At 36.7% G+C, this 26,662-nt stretch overlaps 3 protein-coding genes across 7 annotated transcripts in view; 1 reads left to right on the plus strand and 2 right to left on the minus strand.

Annotated features, from left to right (window-relative positions):
* Nucleotides 1-15,961, minus strand: part of cenpe (centromere protein E) — a 43,060-nt gene extending 27,099 nt beyond the window's left edge. For 2 of the 4 annotated variants that reach the window (XM_088089192.1, XM_088089189.1), the window contains exons 1-18: nt 10,121-10,283; nt 9,017-9,129; nt 8,808-8,897; nt 8,593-8,711; nt 8,383-8,502; nt 7,839-7,920; nt 7,691-7,758; nt 7,539-7,613; nt 7,371-7,422; nt 7,153-7,240; nt 6,909-7,038; nt 5,092-5,211; nt 4,833-4,985; nt 4,592-4,742; nt 4,364-4,463; nt 1,021-1,216; nt 813-869; nt 67-234 (exon numbers count right to left, since the gene is read on the minus strand). In XM_088089192.1, coding sequence (XP_087945318.1) covers nt 67-234; nt 813-869; nt 1,021-1,216; nt 4,364-4,463; nt 4,592-4,742; nt 4,833-4,985; nt 5,092-5,211; nt 6,909-7,038; nt 7,153-7,240; nt 7,371-7,422; nt 7,539-7,613; nt 7,691-7,758; nt 7,839-7,920; nt 8,383-8,502; nt 8,593-8,711; nt 8,808-8,897; nt 9,017-9,129; nt 10,121-10,176 — 1,938 coding nt within the window. In that variant the 5' untranslated portion in view covers nt 10,177-10,283. Of the gene's footprint in view, nt 1-66; nt 235-812; nt 870-1,020; nt 1,217-4,363; nt 4,464-4,591; nt 4,743-4,832; nt 4,986-5,091; nt 5,212-6,908; nt 7,039-7,152; nt 7,241-7,370; nt 7,423-7,538; nt 7,614-7,690; nt 7,759-7,838; nt 7,921-8,382; nt 8,503-8,592; nt 8,712-8,807; nt 8,898-9,016; nt 9,130-10,120; nt 10,284-13,708; nt 13,864-15,546; nt 15,698-15,821 lie in introns of those variants that run through there. The other 2 variants (XM_088089190.1, XM_088089191.1) reach the window with 2 other exon arrangements.
* Nucleotides 10,522-20,063, plus strand: ddx51 (DEAD (Asp-Glu-Ala-Asp) box polypeptide 51). Its single transcript, XM_088089193.1, has 16 exons — nt 10,522-10,768; nt 11,519-11,856; nt 12,737-12,960; nt 13,222-13,372; nt 13,719-13,864; nt 13,951-14,022; nt 14,109-14,215; nt 15,582-15,690; nt 15,831-15,976; nt 16,732-16,918; nt 17,019-17,134; nt 17,758-17,874; nt 18,302-18,403; nt 18,582-18,645; nt 19,101-19,235; nt 19,935-20,063. The coding sequence occupies exons 1-16, from the start codon at nt 10,746-10,748 to the stop codon at nt 19,950-19,952; spliced, it is 2,055 nt and encodes a 684-aa protein (XP_087945319.1). The 5' UTR covers nt 10,522-10,745; the 3' UTR covers nt 19,953-20,063.
* A 1,316-nt stretch (nt 20,064-21,379) lies between these two features.
* Nucleotides 21,380-25,232, minus strand: smim8 (small integral membrane protein 8). 2 transcript variants are annotated; one of them, XM_088089195.1, is made up of 3 exons: nt 24,966-25,232; nt 21,497-21,691; nt 21,380-21,440 (listed from the first exon to the last, which is right to left on the minus strand). In XM_088089195.1, exons 1-2 carry the CDS (start codon nt 25,092-25,094, stop codon nt 21,533-21,535), a joined length of 288 nt encoding a protein of 95 aa, XP_087945321.1. In that variant the 5' UTR covers nt 25,095-25,232; the 3' UTR covers nt 21,380-21,440; nt 21,497-21,532. The 2 variants fall into 2 exon arrangements, with proteins under 2 accessions (XP_087945321.1, XP_087945320.1); XM_088089194.1 differs by having other exon boundaries at nt 21,380-21,691.
* Nucleotides 25,233-26,662: the final 1,430 nt, after the last annotated feature.

The raw sequence follows: 26,662 nt of genomic DNA on the forward strand, positions 1-26,662 counted from the left end.
TTATACTTAGATAGTAAATGTGGTACAGCTTACTTTGGCAGTGGAATCTGAAAAGAATCAAAGTACCTCGTGTTCTTTCCTGAACTCCTCCTCCAGAGACTGGAACTCGTCCAGCTCTCTCTTCTCCTCCATCTCCTTTGACAGAACAGCTTTCTCTTTCTCCAGTATTTCAATCTGCTCCATGAACATCCCGAGCTCCTGCTTCAGATAGTCTCGCTCAGCCACCACAATGTCCTAAAAACATACAATGTAATCAGTTTAAGCAGCAGTAAGCATTTCAATTTGAACTGCATAGCCCAAATTTTCTCTTTTCATCACTATTAGCTCGAAAAAATGCCTATCCTGCTGTTGTTGGAATCGTTTCCTTCTTTTTTTCTATGGGATTATAAATGTAGAAAAACTCGTGCCTGCTCAAGTATAACTTGATCATCTCTGAGTGTTTTTGAATGTAGCAACAGTGTCTCTAGAATTTTCCTCAGTGCAAATAAACAAATCATTCATATAGATATAAATGTATAAAACAAATGCATTAAACAGTTAAGACTTTTTTTCCCTACCTTTGAAGCCAGATTTACTTTATGTGGCTTTCTGAGTTTGATCGTTTCTCCACAACTGAAAAACTCTAGATTAAACATGCTTTTGGTTTGTTTAATACTTTGAAAAGCAGAGCCTTTGTGTCTCAAGACTGAAAATAACATTACATACATACATAAGACAACAAGTTAAGAGGATTTTCTCTGCGTTCAGAGGCAAAACAAGCTGAGTTGTAAGATATGTTACAGTCACAACAAAGATGCCCCATCAAGCATTACCTTCTCTGAAGCTAGTGTTTCACACAGCTGGATGGCCTCTGCAAACTGTTTCCTCATCTGGAAAATAAGGAAACAAAATTAGCACTAAAACCAGCCAACACAACTCAGCCAGAACAGAAACAATGACCACACATAAGCTGCTGATCTCATGTGAAATTGTAGATTTCTACTTGGAGACCAGAGAGCAAGAAGAATAAACACAGCGCACCTGTTCATCAGTTGGACTTGGAGTGTTGCTCTGTTCCTCCAGCTGTCTCTCCAGGTCTGCGACTTGGAGGTCCAACATTGACACCTTTTCCAAAGCCTCTTGTTTCTGTTGGACTTCTGTTTGCAGCTGCAGCTGCAGGTTGGACACTTTTCCTGAAAGCTCATGCATACGGTCTGGAGACACGAAGTCTTTGGGACTGGAAAAAAAGATAAAACACACAGATGGTCATAAAAAAAGGACCTCTTAAAGAATTGCGCCTTTGCTTTGTTTACCGACATGGAAAAACCTCCAAAATTAGAGAAGCGACATAGAGTAACACAAAGGGACTCAAGGTCACAGTGACCACCAAATTCTCATCAGTTCATCGTTGAGTCAAAGTGGCCGTTTGTGCTGAATATGAAGAAACTTCCTAAAGGTGTTCCTGAGATAGTGTTCACAAGAATGAGACACACACAAGGTCACAGTGACCTTGACCATTAAGATCTAAACAGTTCATCATTGAGTTCAAGTGAACGTTTGAGCCAAATTTAAAGAAAGACCCTAAAGGTGTTCTAGAGATATAATTCACAAGAATAAGTCAGACACAAGGTCACGATGAACTTTGGCAACCAAATTCTTATTAGGTCATTATTGAGTCAATTTGAACATTTGTGCCAAATTTGAAGAAATTCCTTCAAGGTATTCTTGAATTATTTCATTCAAAAGAAATTGACAGACAGTATCTTTATCATTTTAAGGGCACTGCTATTGGTATTGGTATTTCTAAATGATACCCAGCCCTCACTGGTGCGACTAACTGAGAAAGTTGGTCGCACCAGTGATACCAGTGTAAAAAATACGCTTAGAGACCTGACTGGTTAAATTGGTCTTTTAAGTGAAAACTATGGTAGCTTTTAATATTAAGACATTCACCTTTCTTAATATTAAGCTTAAACCATAAATTATCAAATCACAATTTTATATACCAAACATACTTGACCCCAAAGCGACGATATATAATGAATATTTCTGCTTCTCCAAATTGTACCCTGTGTGATTTAAATCAGTTAGGGACTTTCTTGCATATCACGTGGGAGTGTCCATTAGTTACATTTTTTTGTGAACAAATTACAAATTGTCTATGTGGAACTTTGGGTGAAAAAATGAATTGTTCTCCAGTGTGTCTGCTGCTCAATGATGATTCAAAATAGAGCTTTAACTGTACTCAAAGGCTAAAAAGATGTTGGCGGTTCGGTGGCAACCACCACACAATCTTTCTGTAAAACAGTGGATTTATTCTTTAATTGAGATTTTATCTCTGGAGCTCTCTGTTGCTAGGATGAATGTTGCAGGACATGTTATGCTTGAGGCAAGAGAGGAGGCACTGAACTTAGCTAGAAATATGATATGAATTTGTATTCATACCTCTTTGTTAAAGCTATTAATTTATTTATTTTATAGTGCACATGTAGGAAACATTGTATATGTGTAATGGAAGTCAGAGAAAGACCCATGGGGAAGGGGTGGGTTAGGGTTGGGGGAGCTTTGAAAAGATGCAGGTGTATGTTATATATTTATTTCCCTTCTTTGTATCTGTTGTTATTTCTGCCATAATAGTAGGGCTGTATAATATTTATTTTGTTATTCAATTTGTCAAGGGAATGTTAAACATGTATTTCATTTGTTATTATTTTTTTCATCAATATGTTTATTGAATTTCAATTTAGAAATCTTGAAACACAAACATTCAAACACTCGAACATGGCGGCCAAAAGGATCCCATTCAGCAAAAGCATGAATCCATGAGCGCTCAATCAAATAATGCAAATAAGTCCATGAAAGTGTAGCAGGTGGACATGATCATACAGAGGGTACAATTATTCTGCTCCAGGTTCATTAGGTGAGACAAATCATTGTTTTTAATGTAGTTTTTGAAACACCTCTTGTTTATTCTTAAGAGTATATGTAATTCTTTTAAAGGGGTAGACATAGAGCTAATTTCTTAAACCACTGTGAAATACTCGGTTTGCCCATCGTTTTCCACGTTGAGGCAATCACCCCCTTTGCCTGTAGTAAGCACATATTCAGAAAAAATAGTTTGTGATGTTTCATGTTATGCCCCTTTAGGTAAAGGCCAAGTAAAAAAAAACATTTGGCTCCTGTCCTAGTCTAATTGATAAAATTTCCTGAATTGTTGATTTAACTTCTTCCCAAAACTCTCCAACTCTCGGGCATGACCAAAAGCAATGGAAAAGTGTACCCTTATCTTCACTGCATATGGTACATAAATCAGATATGTTACTATTAAATTTATTTAATTTTTCAGGTGTGACATACACTCTCATCAACCATTTGAACTGGAAAGTTTCAGGCGTGTATTGCCTGTCTGTGTTTGGGCTGCTTTGCATGCTCTATGCCACTGTTCCCATGTTAATTCCTCCTGAAGGTCAGTTTACCATGCTTTAAGTTTAGAGTCAGAGGAGTCTGGGGAATGAGCCATCAACAGGTTGGAAAATTCAGAGATGATACCCCTACCAAATGCATTTTTTAAAAGAGTTTTTTCTAAAGGGGACATTGGGGGAAATAACATGGACTGATCTCTGTTAGCCCTAACAAAGCTCCTTAACTGAAGAAATTTAATCAGCTCTGCCTGGCTTAAAAAAAATATTATCACAAGTTGGGCTTAAGCAGGAAAAGGGAGATGAATCTTTTAAATATTTTCTAACTTTGTGCCAGATCTCAATCACATTTTTGACTAAAGCATTAGATGAGATCATTTTGAGTTTGTTGGGTTCATCTGAGTATAAATAAGTGGGAAACGGGAGCTTTAAGGAGTGCATTTAAATATCCCTCCATGCTAAGGACTTGTCTGTATAGTAATAAAACATTAATGTTCTTAATTGGGCTTCCCAATAATATAACAACATGTTAGGACGTTTTAGCCCATCCCTGTCATAAGGCAGATATAAGAGAGACAAATGAAGCCTCGGGCGTCTATTATTCCGTAAGAAATTACTGAACATTTCCTTCATTCTAGGGAAAAAAAAATCTGGTGGAGGTTGCAAGGGAATATTCGGGAATAAGTATGAAAGCTTGGGGAGAATATTCATTTTGAGTATATTATTTCTACCAATCAGGGATATCGGAAGATTTGACCAACTCTCAACTGCTTTAGGAAGAGATGCTGTCATTGGACTATAGTTAGCATTTACTTTTCATTTGTTATTATGGATATTTATATCTGTTATATTGACAGGACTCATTGTTTGATTTATACCTGCAAGTTTTGAAAATAAACAAAACGAAATTGGTCTCAAAAAAAAAAAAACAAGAAAAAAAAAAAAAAAGAAAAAAAGACATTTACCTGTCTCCAAAGCTTCGGACAGTCACAGAGCTCTGACTGATCTCCATATCATCTGTGGGCTCATCAGGAATCTCCCAGTGAGAGTCAAAGTCCTCGTCGTCTGTTAAAACATACCATGTGTGCATTTAACTGTGTATCAGAGAGTAAGGATCATGCAAGAAATGGAATCTATGTGATGGATTGTGATTTTCAGAGTGCGTTTACTTGATTTTTTGTACTCCCTCTTACCTTCAACCAGCTCCATCAAAGAGACATTAGTCGCTTTCCTCTTCCGAGTGAAAGATTCTGCAAAACTGAGGTCAGATGAACCACCATCACATGCAGAGGGATGGGCGAGTCTGAGCATCTTTCCTCCCCACGTAACTCTGCGTTTTGGCATCTTAAAAACAGGACAAGAGTTATTATGACTGCAATACTGAAGAGAAAAAAACTGGACTTAAACTGCAACATTATTCTGTGTCATATTTACCTTTTGAACAGGAACCTGGTTTGAGCTGGTGACCAGCAGCTTGGTTAGGTTTTTGATGCGGTCCTCTTGTTCTCTCTGGAGCTGATCCTTTTCTTGGAGGAGCTGGGAGAGAACCTCCCTCTCCGTCGCTGTGGTCTGCGTGACTGAGGAAACCTGTGAGGAGGTCATCCACAGGTCAGCGGGTAGAACGTGCTGCTACAGCGGAAGTTGTAATGATGGCAAAAACAGAACAATACCGAAGAAGAATGATGACACTTGCCTCCTGAAGACGACGCTTGAGGTCTACAATTTCATTGCGGTACCTTTTGAGCAGAGCCCCATCATCAGACACCTCTGTCACGTGGGGGTCGTTCTTCATTTTCTTTGCAGTGCTGGCAAACTAGAGCAAAGACACATTTTGTAAATAGGAATTGATTTAATTTCTCTTTCCCATATGCACTCTATAAGTTAATTTTTTAAATTGTCATATAATGCAATTTTCTGGATGATGACATCCACACTATCTAACCATTTCAAAATTCAATATTTAACCCTCCAACTTAAAAAAAATGCATATTTCACTTTTGTTTCTTAACCATATTGGCCGTAATTATGCTTCTGCCATGAAATGTTGCAGAGGTTTGTACTTTTGCATAAACACAATCAAGTCTGCAATAATTATAAAATAAAAATCCCCCTAGCCTCAAGTTTATTAAAATATTTTCATTTTTTTAACACATTTCCTGGACCTCTCCCCAAAATGCAGACACAACCTGACAATAACACACACACAAAAAAAAAAGTTTGAACATGGAGTTGGACCTTTTCTCTGTGATGTTGGGAAATGTTACAGAAACAAAGAGCTATATTGTACATTTAATTATCTTATTGGGGAAAATGTTCATTTACAAGGCAACTGAGGCAGAATCCTTAAACATCTACAGATTTAAAAGGGTTTCCTTAAACACCAGTTTATTTTAGAGGAATTTTATATAAATAACCAAGAATACCTAGATAGATGCGGGAAGTTTATTGAGTCTGAGGGGTGGTGATTAAGGATACACTACTGAAATGAGACATTTATTGGTCCCTATTTTCAGTAAGAATGTCTTTCTGTCAACCTTTCATGACAACATGTTAATTTTGTGGTTAAACTATCTTGGAAACTTTATGAAGTCGCAACGAGATTTTTTTTTCGTTTGTTTGCTCATGTTTGTTTTGTAAATATGGAGTGGTGTGTCCTGTTTGTGTTTTGTTTGTCTTTCACGCAATGAAAAAAAGATTTTTTTTCATCTTGTGGATTTTATCTATAATAAACATAGTGGTGTCTTTACAAAAACTGGTATTTAAAGGGTTAATTATCTGAAAATGAATGAACATTTGGTAGTTATGATCAAGACTGAAACCATTAAAATATTTTACAAAAGAAATCATAAAATGATATTAATCCATCATATTTTTATGGCAGTCTATTGACTGACATTCATTGATGCATGGTAAGGGAGATTGTGAGTATTGCACAAAAAATAAAAAATCATCAAAATCAATGATGCTGCTTTCAATGACATATTCAAGCCTGCAGAAATTAATAAAATGAAAGGGTTATTGACAGACATGCTTTTTAGTGTGTTAAAGGGGAATAGTGTACTTTTTTTTAACTGACATGGCATAAAAAATAAAATAAAATAATCAAAATCAATAATGTTGGTAATCAATGACATATTCTAGCCTGCAAAATAAAATTAAAAATAAAAATCCCCCTAGCCACAAGTATGTTAAAATATTTTGATCTTTTTCCCTATATTAAATATAGTGGTATCTTCACAAAAACTGGCATTTAAAGGGTTAATATTCTAAAATGAACAAACATTTAGTAGCTAGGATCAGAAATTAAGCTGCTCAGAATTATTTAATTTAACAAAATAAAAAAAAATCTTAAAGACGTATTTATTATATTTTTATGGCAGTATTGATGGAAATGTATTGTTGCGTGTGAGGGGGAATAGTGTCAGTATTTTAAACGGTGGCCCAAGGGTTAAATGTTATAGTACTTTAAAGGTATTAGGTATGCAGGACAGAAACCTGCATGTCACCAACCTGCAGAGTGCTGAGCGTCTCATCTAGAGCAACAGGAGTGATGGTGCCGATGATGACGGTTTTAGCATTCCCACCCAAAGAGTTCTGCAGGATGCGGGTTAGCTTACTGTCTCTGTAGTTGGTGAAACCCCTGAACAGAGAGTTAATGGCACTATGTTTAGTATAAATCAACAGAGACAAACAATAGAAGTTACATTAAAAAAGTCACTGCAGTGAGTACACTGTATTTCCACTGTTTACTCACTTCTGGCTTTCATCAGTCAGTTTCTTGATCACTTGGCCGAGTGTGAAGAGGCTACGATTGATGTTGCAACCTTCTTTGAAACGAGCGCCTGACATATCAAACACAAGGATTACTTTTAATTTATACATGTTAATGTGCATCAATCAGTAAACTCTAACATAGTATCAGGTCTCGTACACATTTCATGTGGCTTCGATCAGCAGCCTGAAACAGCTTACCTTCAGCTCCTGTTTGACTTGCTCTCTCAGATCCAGCTAAATCAACCAAATTCTAGAAAACGAAGCAAAATTGGAAGCGGACAAATAATTACAAACAAAAAAAAATTACACAGACAGCAATGTTAAGAGAAAGATGAAAAACAAGCCGATAAAAGGGAGCTAACTCACCAAATGAGACACAATAATGGCTCCATCAGCATTTTCTCCTGATGCTGGGTCGCTCCTTTCTCTGCTCTCCAGGATCTAAGAAGAAACATATTATGAAAAATCCACGTTTCCCCAGAATCCTACATGCTACTATATGTTGTGGTGCTGCTTACCATTCGAAAAATGGTGTGCGAGCGGCTGCTCCGCTGATTCATTTTCGTCTTTCCATAGTGACGGTTCTCTACAGAGACAGAAACTCATTAGTTTTTACGCACACAGTCTGTAGGGAGTGTTCTCATGTTCACTAATCTCAGATCTTACTCTCTCCTTTCCGAATCCAGGCCAGGGCTTGTGCAGGAGACGTGACCAGTTCCTCAGTTAGGTCAGCCACATAGATGTTTTTCTGCAAACAGCAGTTATCAAGACACCGTTAAATTTCATTAGTAATTTTGTTTGCTTTTTTCCTTTTTAGCACTTTATATCATAGTTTTAACAAATGTGGTATTAACATTATCTGTAACCCTCTACTACCACTGGGGTTGGGTTCTTAACCCTCTGAAACCTGAGCAAATTGGCCTGACTTCGTTCAAAAACAATAGTAGACGGCAATGAGCAGAAAAAGAAGAAATTGCCCAGAAACTAGCAAGAAATTTGTAAAAAAGTACAAGAAAAGTAATTGAAAATTAATATATAATATTGATAAAAATCTGCCTGCTCAGCAAATACAAGGTGATTATATTGAGAAATTAAATAGAGATTTGGTTGGTTCTAACTTGAATTACTGGCCAATGTTGAAAATCAGGCCTAAAAAGATTCAACTGGATAAAATGCCATTCAACCTTAAAATTTGAGAAGGACTGCTTACATTGATTGTCTCTCTGACTTCCAGGGGTTTCCTCTTCCAGCTGTCAACGAGCAGGTCTGTGACTGTTTCGTTGTAGATCTCCATGTACGAAACCCTGAGAAGGAACTCCTTTTTTGGACACTTTGGCAAAAAAAATAAATCATTGGTTAGAAAGCGCAGTGATTACACAGCAACATGGTATTTTTATCAAAGAGGTGCTAAAATTCTTACATTTTTGATAGTTTGGAAGACATCCTCCACAGCCAGAGGGATCACTCCAGGTGCTCGTTCAGATCCCATCATAGTAAAAGTCTTTCCGGAAGAAGTTTGTCCGTAAGCAAATATGGTTCCTGTGGATCAAACATAAAATAGTGAGCTGCAGTGAGTGTATGGAGCAACACATTTCCACAAGACAGATCTCACTGTATTCCGTTTACATGATATACCATTGTATCCCTCAACAGTGGACACAACCAGAGGCTTTGCAATGGTCTGGTACAGCTGATTGGTTGTTTCATCTGCAGTGAACACTCGGTCTGTGAGAGAAACAGAATGTACAGTGGATTTCTATTATTATGACTCTGTTAAATATCTCAAAGGGGCCACAAAGTCCAGTAAACACAATTCTTTACAATGTACATGCTGCAAAACACACCAAAACAAAAGCTCTTGGTGGAATTCCCATCGTCGATCTGATGAATCGACTTCTTATCAGCTTTCCAAAACAGGTGGACGGGCTCTGCATTCTCAGACTCGGCACTTTCTTCCCTGTAACACAGCACACAATTGAGATGAGTGAAAACACTAGCAGACAGATTTTTTTTTTTTTTTAGGAATGCACAATATTAGATTTTCTGCTGATATCTGATTTGCCACTAACTAACCACCCATTTCACCAACAACAATATATCCACTTTTCCCCACAATTACAGTGATCACCAAGTATTTTCTGTTTTCGAAGTTACATCATATTATGCATACTCTTAAAGTGATAGCCCACCAGCAGATGGAAAACAATGAACAAAAGAAAATGCTTGTCAGTGTATGTAATATATGCATGGGAGAAGTTACAGAACAAAATTCTACTTTGAGTGGCTCAAATAAAAACAATAATACTGTCTAATAAATGTGTTGTGGATATTTAGTACTTCAGTTGTGGCCACTGAAGACGCTGTTAGAATCAACAACAAAGGCCAAACTTTGTGTTATGTGCCAACGCCCCTGGATATAAATAAACGGCGCCTTGCTCCAGTTTGTGTCTGATCATTATTAAGACGCACAATCTTAGACCAAACGGCGCCATCCCCAGTCCTTTTATAATATTTCTGTTACAGTAGCACAATAACAGTACGTCCCAATGTTTATTACCGCAGTGTAAGCAGTTAGTACAAAACACCTGCCGTTAGCAAATAAGTGTTCTTGTTTGTAATTCGTTTGAACTGTAATTCAAACGTAACACTTGTGGTATTGGCACCACAACAAAAGCTGAGCACAGGCTCGCTAACGACAAATAAATACGCCTATTTTATTTGTAACCATTACCGTAATGACATTACAACACGTTTTCATCGATCAACGTTAAAACATAGAATACCCTCCGTTAATTATTATTTGCTGTAACAACTAGTTAAAATGCGTCTGAAATTTATCCAGTGAGAAATTCGTTAACAGGTAGCGTTAGCATTAACGTTGTAACTTAGCTGAAGAAACCCAGGGGTAACTCACTAACGGATACGTTAGCTGTTGGCACAAAACTTACCTCGCGATAAGCGGACGGACACGAACACAAACTTTAACAGCCGACTCCTCTGTCATTGTTAATAGTCAGCCACCAAAACATTAAAAAAGTAAAATAACTAACTAACTTCAGCACATAAATCCTCCCCTCGCTATGCTTTAAAACGGAACCGCCGCTCTGGTTTAAATTCCTTACTTTGTTCTTATTGGATAACGTCATGGCGTGGACGGATCCATGTAAAAAATATAAGAAAGTAAAGTTTTAGCCGCATTTGTGTTTTTTTAAATGTATTTTGACACAAAATCTAATATCCACCTATGGATAACTGGCCGTGAAAGCAACATAATTACTTTAAATTGATTTTTTGCACCGCAAATTTAAGTTGATATGGTAGCGCCAGACTGATGACGAAAAAAACAGACGACCGGCTTGAATGTCGTCATCAATCTGCGTCCTGTACAATGTGAAAAACACATGAGAAAGTGGCGATTTTTGTAGTTCAGCAGAAGTTTACAGTATTTTTTAAGACATAGAAATCTTAACGAATCTGGATGTGGTTATTGATATTCTTTATTTATCAGTTTCAAATGCGGGATACCTGAAAAGGATACAAAACTTTCTCGGAGCGTTTCATCTTGCTGTTAAAATGTCTCTGTTTCTTGTTAACAGGTAGGCTTATTTTCTGTTCTAACTTACGCCGTCTGTCTCTGCTTTTTCACATTACTACATGACCCTGGAGAAAATCGTGGTGGTTTTTATGGGCTTTAACCCTTGGAAACCTGAGCAATTTAGCTTGATTTCTCACAAAAACATAGGAAGTCAGTTTAAAAACAAAACAAATAAACCAACAACAAAACAGAAAAAACGTTTGCTGTTTTTTTTTAGGAAAAAGTAAAAATAAAGTTAAAGAACAACAACACAGAAATGGCCTGGGGGAAAAAATAAACGAATTCTATAACATAATTTTTCTGATTCTTATTTATTTTTTCTCAAGCATTTTCTTTTATTCCTTAGACATTTTCCCCCAGTTTTTTAAAATAATTTTCTAATTTCTTGAGAATTGTAAACACCCCCCCTCCAGAGTTGCTCATTGCCTTTTTTCATGTTTTTGAAAGAAATTGCACCGATTTGCTCAAGATTTAAAGGTTTAAATATTTGTGAAAGGTGTCTGAAAGCAGCACAACAAAAGTGATGCTGCTCCAGTTTTTAAAGTGATAATTCATAAATCTAAATATAAACATAATATAAAATACAGATCAAGAAGAGCATTTTGTGACTTAAAAAGAGAGTAGAATATAATAGAATAGTACAATAGAATGGTGTAATTCTTAAATCAAAAGCTGCCAACATAACCAAAAGCTGCTGTGCTGAACTTTTGCTGAAGAATCTGTAACATTATTATGATCATGCTGCCCTCAGGTATCTCGGAGAGGAGGACAATGGGAGCGTGTCAAAGGAGTCTCGGTCTCAGGCGTTACTGGCTAAGCTGCAGCAGAAGGCCAAAGAGAAGCAGAAGCAGAGTTTGACAGAACAGAGACAGAAACAGCCGCCTAAAGAACAGACAGAACAGCAGGACGGCAGAAAGAAAAGAAAAGCTGATAAGGAAGGCAGTGACGATCCTCGACAGCATAAAAAGAAGAAATCAGAAGGAGTGCCTTTGTTTGTCTCAGACTCTGATCGCCATGATGCGCCTGTCAAAGAGGAGAAGAAGAAGAAGAAGACGGGTGCAGATAAGAAACAGAAGAAGAAAAAGTCAGGTGTGTGTGCTTGTTTTTGTTCTTTATGTAGACACCAAACTGGGCTATATATTCATATACTCACATCATTTATATGATGTGTTATGATATGACATTTTGTTACCGTTACATTGTGTTTTGTGCCTTTTAGAGTCCGACTGATATTTTGGCATTATCGATATTATCAGCTGATTTTAGCTTACCGTAAGTCGTAAGAAATGGTGGTATAAAAATTTCATGATATCTGCTTGAATGTTTATCACCGAGACCTATTTTTATACTTTTTACATGGAATGTATTGCTGTCGTTTTTTTATTTTTATTGTTTGTTTTTATGTTCTTGGGGCATGTCTTTCATGTATTTTATGATGAAACTGAAGGCAAAGTTTCACATTTGTGGGCAATAAAGTTTTTGTAAAAAAAGAAAAAAATCTGTAAATAACACAAAGTTAATAACATTCCATAATAATAATAATAATAATAATAATAATAATAATAATAATAATAATAATAATAATTAATTATTGAATTCTAATAGTATTCTGGACATTTTTTTCCCTAATTTATTAAAAATGATCATTAACTTAAATACTTTCACTCTCCCATTTTTTAAACTAATTTTCAGGTCATTTTCTTTTCAGCTTTTTCTAATCTCTTTCAACTTGTAGGACATCTCTTTCCAAGTTGCTCTTTGCCTTTTTTAGCCATGTTTTTAATAGAGATCAAACTAATTTTCACAGTTTTCAAAAGGTCGTACAGCTTGTAAAAGGCATCTTTATTTACTCTAATAGTTTAGTTATTATGGCCCACTCAAAATTGTGATGTTGTTTCTATAATGCACATACTACCTGTACAAGATGATATGCCTCCGATTAGGTGATTTGTCTGTTTTTGGATTTTAGGCAATTCAGTCAAAGGTCTTCCAGACTCTCCTGTGACTGGAAAAGATGAGCAGGAGCACACTGGAGGAGAAGAAGAAGAAGAAGAAGAAGAAGAAGAAGAAGAAGAAGAAGAAGAAGAGAAAACAGAGCAAGAAAATGTCACAACAGAAGAAACTAAAGGGAAGACTTCTGCTTCAGCTGGATTCACAGTTCTGGGAGGATTTGAGAACAAACCTGTCCAAAAGGTACAGGGACTAGGTCTGGGAAAATATGTTTCTCTCTATACCCATGGTGCAAAGAAAAACTACAAAGAGAAAATAAAGAATAAAAAATATGTACTTAGAATTGAATAAGCACCAAAGGCATAAGTAAAAAACGTACATAAAGTAAATATGTACCAACAACAGTACTAAAGATGTATCTGAGTACAAAAATAAAGATTGTAATTTCGTGGGAAACGCTGATATCTACAGAGTGTTAATGTGTGTGTTTTATTTTTCTGATAGGTACACAGAGTCCTGCCTCAGTGGCTCGCTCAGCCTGATGTCATTCACAGAGACATTAAAAGTAACCTGGTCAACATCTGCGACGTCCCTGATCTTTCTGCTCAGCTGCTGAAAAAGCTTCAAAATAATGGAATTCAGCACTTTTTTCCAGGTAATGACACACAGGCTGAACTTTAATTATCTGAAAGGACAATTGGCTTCCCTGTGGGATAAAGTTGTTTGATATTTCAGCAGGAGGTTCACAAAGTTCTAGGTGAGATATATATATATATATATATATATATATATATATATATATATATATATATATATATACACACACATACATATATAACATCAGTGTTGTTTGCTTTTTTAGTGTGTTTTAATACATTTGTGTTGGCTCTGTGGCTAAAAAGGAAGCACGTGTTGTGTGGGTGGAACTATGAAATGGAACTATGATGTCATGTTGAGATTTGTAAAGGTTTGGGAACCATTATTGTCTGACCTCCTCACAGTGCAAGCCGAGGTCATCCCGGCCATCCTTGAGAGTGCGCATCAGGGGCTGCTGATTGGACGCGGCGGCTACAAGCCCAGAGATATTTGTGTGTCTGCACCGACAGGCAGCGGCAAGACTCTGGCATTTGTCATACCTGTCATACAGGTGAGAAAGAGATTCATTCAGTGTCCGTGACAAAGAACATGTAGAAAGACTCTCCAGATTAAATAAACATAATTTTGTAACATCAGGTGCTGATGGGGCGGATGGTGTGTGAAGTGCGGGCTCTGACCGTGTTGCCGACCAAAGAGCTCGCCCAGCAGGTCAGAATCTATCAGAAAAATCTCTGGAGGACAGTAACCAGCACTGTTTGCTGTATAGATTGAAAGTAAAATGTTCTCCTGTTCAGGTCTGCAAAGTGTTCACAGCGTATGCTGAGGGGACCGCTCTCAAAGTGGTGATGCTGGCTGGTCAGAAGTCTTTCGCTGCAGAGCAGGCGTCACTGTCAGAACACAGGTGAGTCCAGCTGCAACATAATGCATCAACAGCTGCTCAGGAGATCTGAGGGCTTTTAGTCTGGGGATTTAGTGTCTCATTCTGGACCTTTGGGGGGTGGCTATGCACAACAGAATGATCAGTCTGTGTACAGTAAAGGCACTGAGTCCCTGTTACCTTCAATGACAGAAATCTTTGCATTTTGGTGTTAGTTCAGACCATTCGATAAACAAAAATGTCTATTATGCTTGAGGAAATGAAACCCCAATTAACAAAAAAAAAATTAATAAAAATTTAAAAAAATAAATGAAAACATAAAAAAATAAAAACTAGGATGTATGCCTCCGTGCACAAGTCAAGTTGCATCTACAGTTCACACGTCAGTGAAAACATGGATGCTTCACACACAGAAGATCTCTACCATCAGCACAGTTTCAAAATTAGTGTCACCAATTCAGCATCTGAACAAATGTGTCCCCTTCTAATGTTTTTTTTGTGTGTTTTTTTCCAGAACATTATGATGTCACAGTGAGGTTGACCTTTGACCTTTTGAATATAAGATGTCGTCACCGTAGAATTTTATCCTACCAGACATTTGTGTGACATTTTGTCATAACAATTTAGAAAATTCTTGAGTTATGGAGAACAAACATGTTTTGTGAGGTCACAGTGACCTTGACCTTTGACTTTTGACCACCAAACTCTCAATAGTTCATTCTTGAGTTCAAGTGTGTGATTGTGCCAAATTTGAAGAAATTCCCTCATGATGTTCCTAAAATATCGGGTTCACAAGAATGAGACAGATGAGGTCAGAGTGACGTTGACCTTTGACCTGTGACCTATGATAACCAAATTTTCCTCGATTCATCCTTTAGTCAAAGTGGACGTTTGTGCCAAATTTGAAGAAATTCCCTCAATGTGAGGTGTCTCCTTCACAAAAATTAGACAGATGAGGTCACAGTAACATTGACTGTTGACCAATAATCACCACAATCTAATCAAACTCATCCATTACTCACAGTGGACGTTTGTGCCAAATTTAAAGAAATTCTAAAGGTGTTCTTAAGATATCACATTCACAAGAATGAGACAGACTTAAGTCACAGTAACCTTGACCTTTGATCGCTGCTGCTCCAGAAGCGCTGTTCTTGGTTAAAAGTTGCAATTAAACTTGAAATATTTTTTTGATGATTGCAGATTGTGTCTTTTCCTATGATAGTTTTGGGGTACTGGTGAAGAAATGGATCAATCCTACGCATACAGGCTCTAAATGTGCAGCTGTATTAAGAGACAAATATCAATATCGGATCAGGGCGTGGTGTTTTTACGCTACTTGGAGGAAAAAAACTTACCATACGGCTTCTTTTCTTTGTGTTGTTTCTTCCAGAGGGGGCATGAGGCGCAGCTTAGCAGACATCGTTGTGGCCACTCCGGGTCGACTGGTCGATCACATCAACAAGAATCCAGGTTTCAGTCTGGAACACCTCCGGTTTCTTGTGAGTTCTTGAAACCAATAGACCAAATACATATAAATAAAACACAAAAGATATAACTGACATTTAATTCTATTGTGTGCCGTCTACTGCTGGTGGACTGTTTCTTTTTTTTTTTTTTTTAATTCTCTCACCCATCGCAGATTATCGACGAGGCTGACCGGATGATTGACAGCATGCACCAGTCGTGGCTCAGTCAGGTGGTGAAGGCGGTGTACAGATCAGGAATTGGACCAGAGACCATGTCCATCTTCAGGAGGACGGAGCCGACACACGTCACAGCAGCCAGGTGAGTCTACGTTTAACAGAGGATACAGATTCAGGAATTTTTTTTTCCACCATTAAACAAAGTTTTAATATGTGTGACAAAAAAAAGACTTAAAAATTAGTTTAATAAAACAGGGGTTATTAGAAAATTATCCAGAAAATTGTTTTTATAATTATAATATTCTTGTATTTAAAATGAGGTCTCAAAAATATAAAAATAAATATTACTAATTCTCAGCACTTTTTAAAGTCATTTTCTTTTTTTTCTTATTTTCAGGTATTTTCTTGTAAATTTTTACTTATATCTTGTCAATTTTTGGGCCATTTGCTATTAAGTTGCTCATTGCCTTGTCCCATTGGTTTTGAAAGAAATCAGTTTGTTCAGGTTTTACTTCAAAAAATTAGGGGAGAAATACAAGAATAATAAACAAGCAAATAACATAAACAGAAGGAAATTACATTAAGAATGCTTAAAAGTATATAATTCTGTAAAACTGTATTTATAATCATATAATTATATATTATTTAAAATTATGCTACAGAAAAAAAATAATTTTTTTAATTTAATTTTCTGCACTTTTTGGGGTCATTTTCTTTTCTTTTTTTTAAAAATCTTTTCAATGTTTTGCTTATTTTTAGGGAATTTATTTTAGTAATTATTTTTGCTCATTGCCTTCTCCCTGTAATTTTGAAAGAAGTCAAACTGATTTCTTCACGCTTTAAAGGGTTAAAATCACAGTTCTTTGAATGACAGGCAGCATGTGTTTGCCCTCTCAGTCTGTCTCCGCCTCAGATGCCGCTACAGAAGCTGCTGTTTTCGGCCACACTCACACAGAACCCGGAGAAGCTGCAGCAGCTGGGCCTCCACCAGCCCCGACTCTTCAGCTCCATCCACAGCAGCGACGCCACACCTGCAGCCTCCAGCCAGGAGCAGGGCCGCTTTAACTTCCCCCAGGGCCTGACGGTAACGGATGACCTTTGACCTTCAGAAAGATGCACAGTGATGATTGGATGATGTCAAAGACTTGGGTCACTTTTTAATAACTGCACCTTTGTGTTTTCAGGAGTATTATGTTCCCTGTACATTAAGCAAAAAGCCGCTCCTCATCCTCCACTTCATCCTGCGCATGAAGCTCAGCCCCGTCCTCTGCTTCACCAACTCCAGAGAGACCGCGCACAGGTTGGATCTCTGTTTAACCCTTTGACAACAGTTTTCATGTGCTGCGTTCGGATGCCTTTCACAAGCAGTTTGACCCTCTGAAACCTGAGCAAATTGGTTTCATTTCTTTTGAAAACGTAGAAAAAAAGAAAAGTAATGACCAACAAAAATTTCAAGACATTAGTAAAACAGTGTCAAGAAAATTAAAAGAGGGGAGGATTATTAAAAAATTATCCAAAAATAGGAAAAATGTGTAGAATTCTAATAGTCTAATAGTATTTAAAATTATGTCACAAACAAAATATAAAATAAAGACATATTTTCTTGATTGTTGTGTACTTTTTGGGCTAATTTTCTTTAATGAAAATCTTTTACTATTTTTTTTTGACTAATTTTTTGCAAATTTTTGGGCCATGTCTTGTCAGCAGGTTTGAGGTAATTTTCTTAGTTGTTTTTTTACTTTTTGGTACAATTTTTTTTGTTAATTTCTTGTAACATTTTAACAATTTTTTGCAAATTTTTCACATCTTGTGAAGTTGCTCCCCATGTTTAAATCAAACCAATGTGCTCAGGTTCCAAAGGGTTTAACCCATGTTGTTTTTCTTATTATGTTGATGTTGATGGTGGCCTCACTGTGTTTTCAGACTTTACCTGCTGGTGCAGCTGTTCGGTGGAGTTCAAGCTGCTGAGTTCTCGTCCCGACTCTCTCCTGCTGAGAGAAAGAAGACGCTGAAGGAGTTTGAACAAGGAAAGATCCAGCTGTGAGTCTGCATTACAAAGAAAATACAAAAATAATGATAATAAAAATAAATTAATGGATTAAAAAAACAGAAAAAAAATCTGCTCCTGCACAGTCAGTAAATTAAAAAAAAAATTATTGTTGTTTCAGTTCAGCAAATTTCACGTCGCATTTTATTTCAAGGACACTATTGATATTTCTGTTTTTGCACCCATTTTTCACGTTTACATCAAAGATCCAAGACTTATTATGCCATTATAATCAACATATTTCTTTCAAATTTTGGTCACAAATTTGTTAAAATCAGTGTTAATGAGCACTTAAATAGGTGTGAGAATGTATGTCTATTGTAATTTCTTAATGTATAATTATTTCTGTGTATGTTTTCATTTACTTTGCCATTTATAAATTCCAGCAGAGTGATTTTTAATGAACGTGTCATCCTGAAGGTTGATCAGCACGGACGCGGCTGCCAGAGGCATCGACATCGACGGAGTCAAATCTGTGGTGAACTACGACGCGCCGCAGTACATCAGGACCTACATTCACAGGTGAGCTGTCCGTCAAACATGAGTAACTGTATACGGCTTCTGTCTGATGTTTTCAGACACTAACAGGCTTACTATGTATGTTTTTGATTATTAATGATGATCAGTAGGTGATTCTGCATATAATCCACCGTACTGTGCTCTGGCTGAGTCTTTGTTCTGGATTCTCTGCTGTTTTCAGGATTGGAAGAACAGCACGAGCGGGGAAAACAGGCCTGGCCTTCACCTTTCTGCTGGGAGTACAGGTGCAACACTGCAACAAATATAATTAACCCTTTAACACACGTTTGATGTTTTGCAAAAACATGGGTGAAAAACACAATAAACAACTTGGCAAAAGATGTCTTGCATATTGCAAAAAAAATACTAAAAAAGTCGCAAAGTAAAGCAGGGGGAGATTATTAGATATTATCAAAAAATGAGGAAAATGTCCAGAAAACTACATTTAAAAATCTTACATTTAAATTTATGTTACAGGAAAAAACTTTTTTTTTTAAAATTTTACCAATTTCTTGCTAATTTTTGGGCCATTTCTTGTTAATTTGCCTGCTGTCTTCCTCTAATGTTTTTGAAAGAAATCAAGCCAATTTGCTCAGGTTTTAAAGTGTTAAAAATGGATGAGAGAAGCAGACAAGAGGTATGAACAGCATAAACAAGATGTAAAGACAAACATATGAAACATTTTTTTCTGTTTTCTCAGGAAAAGAAGTTCCTTCAGATGGTGGGGGAAGCAGGAAGTCCCGGGATTCAAAAGCAGATCGTCAAACCGGAGAACCTGAAGGGTATGGAAGCCCGATACGAACAAACTCTGCAGGAGCTGGCCAGCGTCATCAAGGTAAACTCTAAAATATGTTCAGGAAATAGTCTAAATATCCTCGGTTTAAAATGTTTCTGCCCAGTGTCTAGGGAAAAATATATTTATAATTATCATAATAACATGTTTTAAATTGCGTTACAAAATTTCATTTACATATCTAAACCCTCAAACCCTGAGCAAACTTATGCTCTGCAAATTGCAGAATGCTATGAAAAAGAACTCCCAAAAGACTTTATTTATAATGATCATAATAATGCATTTAAAATATTTTATTATTTTTAAGCTTTATTTTAGGAGTGACCCAGGAAAGTCAAAACTACCTGAAAATTGCTGAAAATTCAGTATTAAAAAAAGAAAGAAAGTCAAACAAAGGAAATTACCTATGAAAAAGTGCTTAAAAATTCTAATAATTTTGCAACATCATTTAAAATCTATCATTTTGATAATCATACATATACTTTTCCCCAGATGTTTTCCCCAGACATTTTCCCCTACCTTAAAAAGAAATCAAAAAATCTGGCAGCAATGAATTTGTCAGATTAAATGCAGCAGTAGTTTCTGTCTCCCACCTCATGAAAACCAAGTTTTAGTCATTTTCTTGCACTGACTTGCGTACACAAAAATCTTAACCTCCAGCAAAGCAGTGCTCACCTGATATTAAAGAGTTAATTAATCACTGTTTTCTACAAAAACACCACCTGCTGTTTGTCTCTACAGGGTGAGAAAGCCAAATAACGGAGCACACACCTTCTTCTCTGAGCTGACATCTGTGCTGATTAAAGACCACGTGGCTTTTTTCCAGCTGTGCTTGAGTTACGAATGTTGTTTAATAAAATGTTAAATGTGTGTTGTGAAGCTGGTGCTTTCATTTTCCCGTGTTCACAACAACATACATCACTTAAAAAGCAGTTTTTGGACACGACGTGGCCTTTGAATCAGTTTCAACACCTGTTCATTGAGACAACAACATGTGGAAAATGGCAGTCTAATAAAGACACTTTGAAGTTAACCCTTTAGGACTGTTTGATGCATTTTACACACTTTTCATTCTTCATTTTGTAAAATACTTTTGGCTGTGTTAATGCATATGGAATACATTTTGGCAGGATGTGCATTTTTGTTTAATCTTGGAATTTCCAGCTCAGCTCCTACAATAAGTCTAAAATACACTGTGGAAACTAAATTGTTACATTCAGACTGTTAAGTGCAAAAAAACAAAGTGCCATTGATATCTATTTAAACTTCATTTTTTGATCCCACAGCCATCAAAGCATAAAAACATGCATTGTATTATTTCTGAGTGTCATTCTGGACTTTTGCCTTGGAATTTGTCATTTTTACTGTTTTCCACCTGATGATGTCATTTAAAAAAGAAAAAAACAAACCACATTTGGCATATGGAGAAAATACATGCTTTCCACGAGGTGCACTGTCACAATCAATGTTGCTGCTAATCAGTGACATATCCCACAATGTGATCATAATAATAACAACAAAAAATCTGCTTTGCATGCAGTATATTGAGTATAATTAATTTTTTATGGGTTGTATTGTATTTTCATTGGAAAAAATAAATAAATAGTGGCATCATGAAAAAAAAGGCATTTAAAGGGTTAAAATCCTGAAAAATTATGAATTTGTGATATTTATTATTTGGACTGATGTTGGTTAAATAAAAAAAATTTAAAAAAAATGAAAATAGAAAATGTTATAAATGTATATATATATTTATTGCCTGAATGGCATTTATAGGGTTTATTTTCTGAAAATTTCGGAATATTTGATATTTATGATCAGGACTTATGTTGGTTAAGAAATTAACTCAATGAAAGAAGAAAATCATATTAATGTATATGATTTTTTTAAACTAGATTTTGAAAAGCGCATTTTACGTACAGAGCGATACGAGCGTGTTTATAATATTTAAGCCGGCATTAAGAGCTAATCATATATATGTATTCAGAAAGAATTTATAAATTACAACACACTAAACACTACAGATTAATATTGTGGTATCATACATGTCATCTATTTTTCCTTCTAGTTTCATTGGAATTTATTTTCATGATGGCTGCTTTTATTTTGCTAAATTTGAAAAACCTCTGATTTTATTTTGAAATTTTGTACCCAGCTGTGATTTCAAGCATTTAGAGAAACATTAACAGGTTTCAGGCCAGTCAGGTTTTAATTCCCTCCGTCATTACAACACATAAACACACATAAACACACACACACACACACACACACACACACACACACACACACGCACACACACACACACACACACACACACACACACACACACTGGAACGCCATCAGTCCCATTTGGAGGTCTTCCTCCTCATGTATCTCTCTCCCTCGCTGTCGACGGCCTCGTACAGCTGCTGGTCGTTCTCCTTCATGGCGTGCATGTAGCCCAGGTAGCCCACACACAGGGTGATGGTCACCAGTCCGAACGCCATCACTGGTTTATTCTGAAAAACAACAGACCTGATTAATCCAGCGGCCCCGTTAACCGTCTCATTCTGTGAGTGAAATTATAAAGAACGATTTTCCCACGAACAGCATCAGTTAGATGATGTCCAGACTGATATATCTCACACGGCGTAGTGTTACTGTTAAGAGTGGCCCAGTCTCTCACGAGGTTTAAACTGAGTTTACTGAACAACAAAATAGTTAACGGTCCTAAAATAAACGGAGAGAATTTCAATCATTGTGAAAGACCCGAAACACCCAGTGACAGACAAAAAAAACAAAAACAGAAAAAAGTAGCATTTGACAAAGTAACCTCAACTCAAGGTCTCCTACCTTTATCTTTGTTGATGAAGGCTGTAAGATGTGATTGAAAGCTCCAGAAAAACAACAAAGTGGTCCTTTGGCTGAGGACTGGTTTGTCCAAAAAATCTTTAAGGTTAAGAATGAATCTTAACGCACAGACAAAAGACGATTTGGCCTTTCAAGAAAATAAAGATACATCTGCCTCCACATGGTGCCCATCGCCAGACTGTAAATATTAAACCTTTGAATCCTGGGAAAATTGGTGGCATTTCTTCTAACATAACATAACATAACATAACATAACATAACATAACATAACATAACATAACATAACATAACATAACATAACATAACATAACATAAAATGAAATAGAATAAAATAAAATTAAATAAAATGAAATTAAAAAAAACATTAAAAAAGTAAAACAAATTTCAAGAAATACAAAGATTTAGAAAACTTTTTTTTTTTAAAGCTAGGGGAAATGTCCAGGGGGAGGAAAGGACAAAAGGTAAAATTTATCATAACAACATGTTTAATGTGTTATTGCAACATTATCATTTTTTGCAGGACATTTCCCTATCTTTTTTAACATTTCTTTTCTTTTTTTAAAACTCATTTTCAGAAAATTTGACTGTACTTTATGCTAATTTCTTGCTAATATTAGAGTCATTTCTTTTTTCGTTGCTCATCACCTTCTTCCCATATTTTTAATAAAAATGAAAAGACATTTTGGTAAATTTTCAAAGGGTTGAGATGATACAAAAGTGACATATAAGTAAGACATAATGGAAAACATGCAAGCCAACTTAAAGTTTCAATTATATCATAAAGACAAAGTGATGAAAGCATTTTTTAACACATTTGCTGCATAATCCAGACAAGTGCTAAGCTAACTGTCCAGCAGCAGAAACTTTTTTTTTAGTCTTTCATTCATTCATTTTCAAAATGTTGACCCTTTAAATGCCAGGTTTTAGTCATGATGCCACTATGTATTTAGATTTTTTCAAACATAAATGAATAAATAAATTAAATAAATTATTTTCTATATACTAGATGTAAAGTTCTTTTTTTAAATCACAGTCTGGGATAAGTCAGTGATTATCATTAGCAGCGACACTGATCGTGTCAGCGCACCGAGAGGAAACAGCATGTTTTTTCTCCAGATGCCAAATGTGGTAAAAATGACATCAAAAATAGTAAAGTCCAGAATAACACCCCGAAATAATACGAAGCATGTTTCTATGTTTTAAAGGCTGGGATCAAAAATGTCAGTGTGAATGGGCTTCAATGGAGCTTTTTCTGCACTTAACAGTCTGAACGTAACTATTTGGTTTCCACAGTGTATTTCAGATTCATTGTAGGAGCTGAGCAGGAAGTACTGAGATCAAACAAAAATACACACTCCTGCCAAAATATGTGCCATATACATGAACACAGCCAACAAGATCAAAAAATGACAAATGAAAAGAGTGTGACATGCACCAAACAGTCCTAAAGGGGTAATAGGGAGCTCACTGAGTGTGTGTGTGTGTGTGTGTGTGTGTGTGTGTGTGTGTGTATCTCACTGGTCTGATGAAGAGTTTAGAGTGTGTATGTGTGTGTCTGTGTTTTGTGTTGTATTTGTTGTTGTTGTGCTGGTGGGTTAGGGTTAGGGTTTTTGGGTTTGTGTGTGTGTGTCTCACCGGTCTGATGAAGAGTTTAGAGTGTGTGTGTGTGTGTGTGTCTCACTGGTCTGATGAAGAGTTTAGAGTGTGTGTGTGTGTGTGTGTGTGTGTGTGTGTCTCACTGGTCTGATGAAGAGTTTAGAGTGTGTATGTGTGTGTCTGTGTTTTGTGTTGTATTTGTTGTTGTTGTGTTGGTGGGTTAGGGTTAGGGTTTTTGGGTGTGTGTGTGTGTGTGTGTGTGTGTGTCTCACCGGTCTGATGAAGAGTTAAGAGTGTGTGTGTGTGTGTGTGTCTCACTGGTCTGATGAAGAGTTTAGAGTGTGTGTGTGTGTGTGTGTGTGTGTGTGTCTCACCGGTCTGATGAAGAGTTAAGAGTGTGTGTGTGTGTGTGTCTCACCGGTCTGATGAAGAGTTAAGAGTGTGTGTGTGTGTGTGTGTGTCTCACCGGTCTGATGAAGAGTTTAGAGTGTGTGTGTGTGTGTGTGTCTCTCACTGGTCTGATGAAGAGTTTAGAGTGTGTGTGTGTGTGTGTGTTTTGTGTTGTATTTGTTGTTGTTGTGCTGGTGGGTTAGGGTTAGTGTTTTTGGGTGTGTGTGTGTGTGTGTGTGTGTGTGTCTCACCGGTCTGATGAAGAGTTTAGAGTGTGTGTGTGTGTGTGTGTTTTGTGTTGTATTTGTTGTTGTTGTGTTGGTGGGTTAGGGTTAGGGTTTTTGGGTGTGTGTGTGTGTGTGTGTGTGTGTGTGTCTCACCGGTCTGATGAAGAGTTTAGAGTGTGTGTGTGTGTGTGTGTGTTTTGTGTTGTATTTGTTGTTGTTGTGCTGGTGGGTTAGGGTTAGGGTTTTTGGGTGTGTGTGTGTGTGTGTGTGTGTGTGTGTGTCTCACCGGTCTGATGAAGAGTTAAGTGTGTGTGTGTGTGTGTGTGTGTGTGTGTGTGTCTCACCGGTCTGATGAAGAGTTTAGAGTGTGTGTGTGTGTGTGTGTTTTGTGTTGTATTTGTTGTTGTTGTGTTGGTGGGTTAGGGTTAGGGTTTTTGGGTGTGTGTGTGTGTGTGTGTGTGTGTGTGTCTGTCTGGTCTGATGAAGAGTTTAGAGTGTGTGTGTGTGTGTGTGTGTGTGTGTCTCACTGGTCTGATGAAGAGTTTAGAGTGTGTGTGTGTGTGTGTGTGTCTGTGTTTTGTGTTGTATTTGTTGTTGTTGTGTTGGTGGGTTAGGGTTTTTGGGTGTGTGTGTGTGTGTGTGTGTGTGTTTTGTGTTGTATTTGTTGTTGTTGTGTTGGTGGGTTAGGGTTTTTGGGTGTGTGTCTCACCGGTCTGATGAAGAGTTCGGGGTTGACGGCTCTGAACAGGGTGGTGGTCTGGGCTCCTCTCAGTCCGGGGTTCCTGAAGCCTTTCTCCGCGGGCCTCTCCTTCTCTTTTCCGGCCTCTTTCTCCGACATGTCCGCTCAAACCTCTGAGAGACGGCTCTTTGAAGAAAACTTTGATATCGAGGGTCGAAACAGAAACATTTCTGACTTTAGGACGGTGCTACGCTACGCTCACCGGCAGCCATGTTGAAAGTCAAAGAGGACTGAAGAAGAGGAGGACAGTGAAGAAAACGCTGCTGAGAGGCCACAGCGCCCCCAGCGGCCACGCGGTTATGACACTAATTCTCTCTCTCTATCTCCCCCTATATATGTGTGTGTGTGTGTGTGTGTGTGTGTGTGTGTGTGTATATATATGTATATGTATCTATATGTTTTATTTTATTTAATGTTTTATTTTTAAAAAAGAGGCTTGTAGACCCTGCGTTTATCAAACCATTTTTGTTTTAGTCTGTTCGACCTCCAAAATCTGTGTGTGTCTTTACCAAAAAGGAGACACATTATGACCATAGTGAATTTATCCATTTGTAAATGATGTGAAAGGGTGATTTTTTTTTCCATTAAGTAAATGTCATTGATCACATTTAGCCATTCCTCTGTTGTGGGAGGGTGCAGCCAATGTCTCGTGATGTTTTTCTTAGCTGTGGTCATCAGTATTATTCGTAATATGTTGAAGTATTAAGTATCCAGAGATGTTTTAACACTAACTTTTTAAAGTTAAAACAAATATAATATTTTTAAAGTGTATACATGGGTATTTTTGCTGTTGAAAATCATTGTTCTTAGAGTTCGGGGTTGCAAATAGCAAAATCCCTTTACTAACATTTTTGACACATACAATTGGAGAGAAAAATGAGCCCTGACTTCTTACAATATTACAGTAAAGAAGATGTGATGCTGTTCAGCAAACATTCCAGTTCACCTCGCTTCACCCCAATAGTTTATTTATTTGGGAACAGCGCGTCCTGGTGGCTGGAAGACTGTACTGCACAGATTATACAGATTTTCTGTGTTGTTGGTTGAGGCTACGATATAATACAACATTACAACTGTCATTTTTTTGTGGAACAGCCTGCCTGCAGTCCTGAGTGCAGCAGAGGGGGGTGATAATTTTAAAAGCAAACTCAAGACCTGCTGTTTTAGTTTGGCTTTTAACTGAACTATTTATTCACACATTGTAGTCTTTTTCAGTTTTACTACTTCATATACAATTTTATTATTTTTAACATATTATTTGTCATTTTGCTTAGTGCTGTCATCTTGTCATTTACCTGTTATTTATATATATAGTATATATATAGTTTGAGTTATTTATCTTTTATTACTACTATTGTCATTGTATCTATTTGTTTGTTTATTTATTTGTTTACTTACTTATTTATTTTTCATCTTTTAATTTATAAATTTTATCCTGCTTCTGGTCTTTCCTCACTTATGGTCATATCCTCAGTTCCTGTTTTTTTTTGTTTGTTTTTTTTAATTTTGTTATTATTATTATCATTATGACTTTACTAGTCAAGTTTTTTAAATTGATTTTTTATTTATTATTGATTTTATGTTTGTTTGTCCATTTATTATTATTGTTAATATTATCATTGTCATTGTTCATTTTATTTACCTTGTGGGAATGTGAGGGCTATATA

This window comes from Plectropomus leopardus, chromosome 16 (genome assembly GCF_026936395.1).
Source record: "Plectropomus leopardus strain MGB_pleo_1.0 chromosome 16, ASM2693639v1, whole genome shotgun sequence".
Lineage (NCBI taxonomy): Eukaryota > Metazoa > Chordata > Actinopteri > Perciformes > Serranidae > Plectropomus > Plectropomus leopardus.